Source organism: Condylura cristata, unplaced genomic scaffold, assembly GCF_000260355.1.
Source record: "Condylura cristata isolate star-nosed mole 26May11 unplaced genomic scaffold, ConCri1.0 scaffold00011, whole genome shotgun sequence".
Taxonomy (NCBI): Eukaryota; Metazoa; Chordata; class Mammalia; order Eulipotyphla; family Talpidae; genus Condylura; species Condylura cristata.
In genome coordinates this window covers 2640011-2640672 of record NW_004567112.1, presented here as the reverse complement: position 1 = coordinate 2640672, position 662 = coordinate 2640011, and the positions used below count along the sequence as shown (strand labels likewise).

Sequence of the window (662 nt, the reverse complement as noted above, 5' to 3'; positions counted from 1 at the left end):
CCCCCAGCCCCGCGGGCTCCCTCTGCCGGCTGTGCTCCGTGCTGTCTATACGGAACGCCTCCTCCATTTGAAATGAATTGTTCTTGTTGTCGTTTTTCCCCTCAGGCGGTGTGTGTAGATGTGGAAAAGAGTGAGCGAGTTGTGGAATCTTGTCAGGCAGAAGTGAACAAATTAAGAAGACAAATCACTCAGAGGAAAAATGAAAAGGAACAAGAAAGAAGTAAGTTTCTTACTGATTCCACCATTCAGTATCAGGGAAACGTCTGGCTTTAAACATCAGATTTTACCACGAAAGATACAACTCTGCCCACACTCATCACGCCCAAGTAAACTTCGGGGAGACGGCATCCCTGTGGAGCTCTTCAGCAGGGAGGTGCGAGGTCTTGGTCTGCTCACGTCTGCGCGAGGAGGTAAAAGCAGACCTGGGCCCAGCTGGCGGGAGCGCAGTGGGAACAGTGACAAGGGAGGATTGTGCAGACAACTGGACGCCTGGCTGCTCACGGCCGACGTGTTCTGAAGGCACCCCTGTGGCCCCCCATTTAGGAAGCTGTCCTGTGTTATTTTTTTAAGATTTATTTATTTATGCATGTAGAACTAGGGTACAGGCCAGAAGTGCAGGGAGTGAGAGGTTTCACCAGAGACAGAGTAGAGAGCAGAACAGG

General features: G+C 50.9%; 1 protein-coding gene across 1 annotated transcript in view; it reads left to right on the top strand.

Annotated features, from left to right (window-relative positions):
• FAM175B (family with sequence similarity 175, member B) overlaps positions 1-662 on the top strand; it is a 23871-nt gene that overhangs the window by 19067 nt on the left and 4142 nt on the right. Inside the window, exon 8 of the mRNA XM_004680371.2 lies at positions 106-220. Within this exon, the coding sequence (XP_004680428.1) occupies positions 106-220 (115 nt within the window). The remainder of the gene's footprint in view (positions 1-105; positions 221-662) is intronic.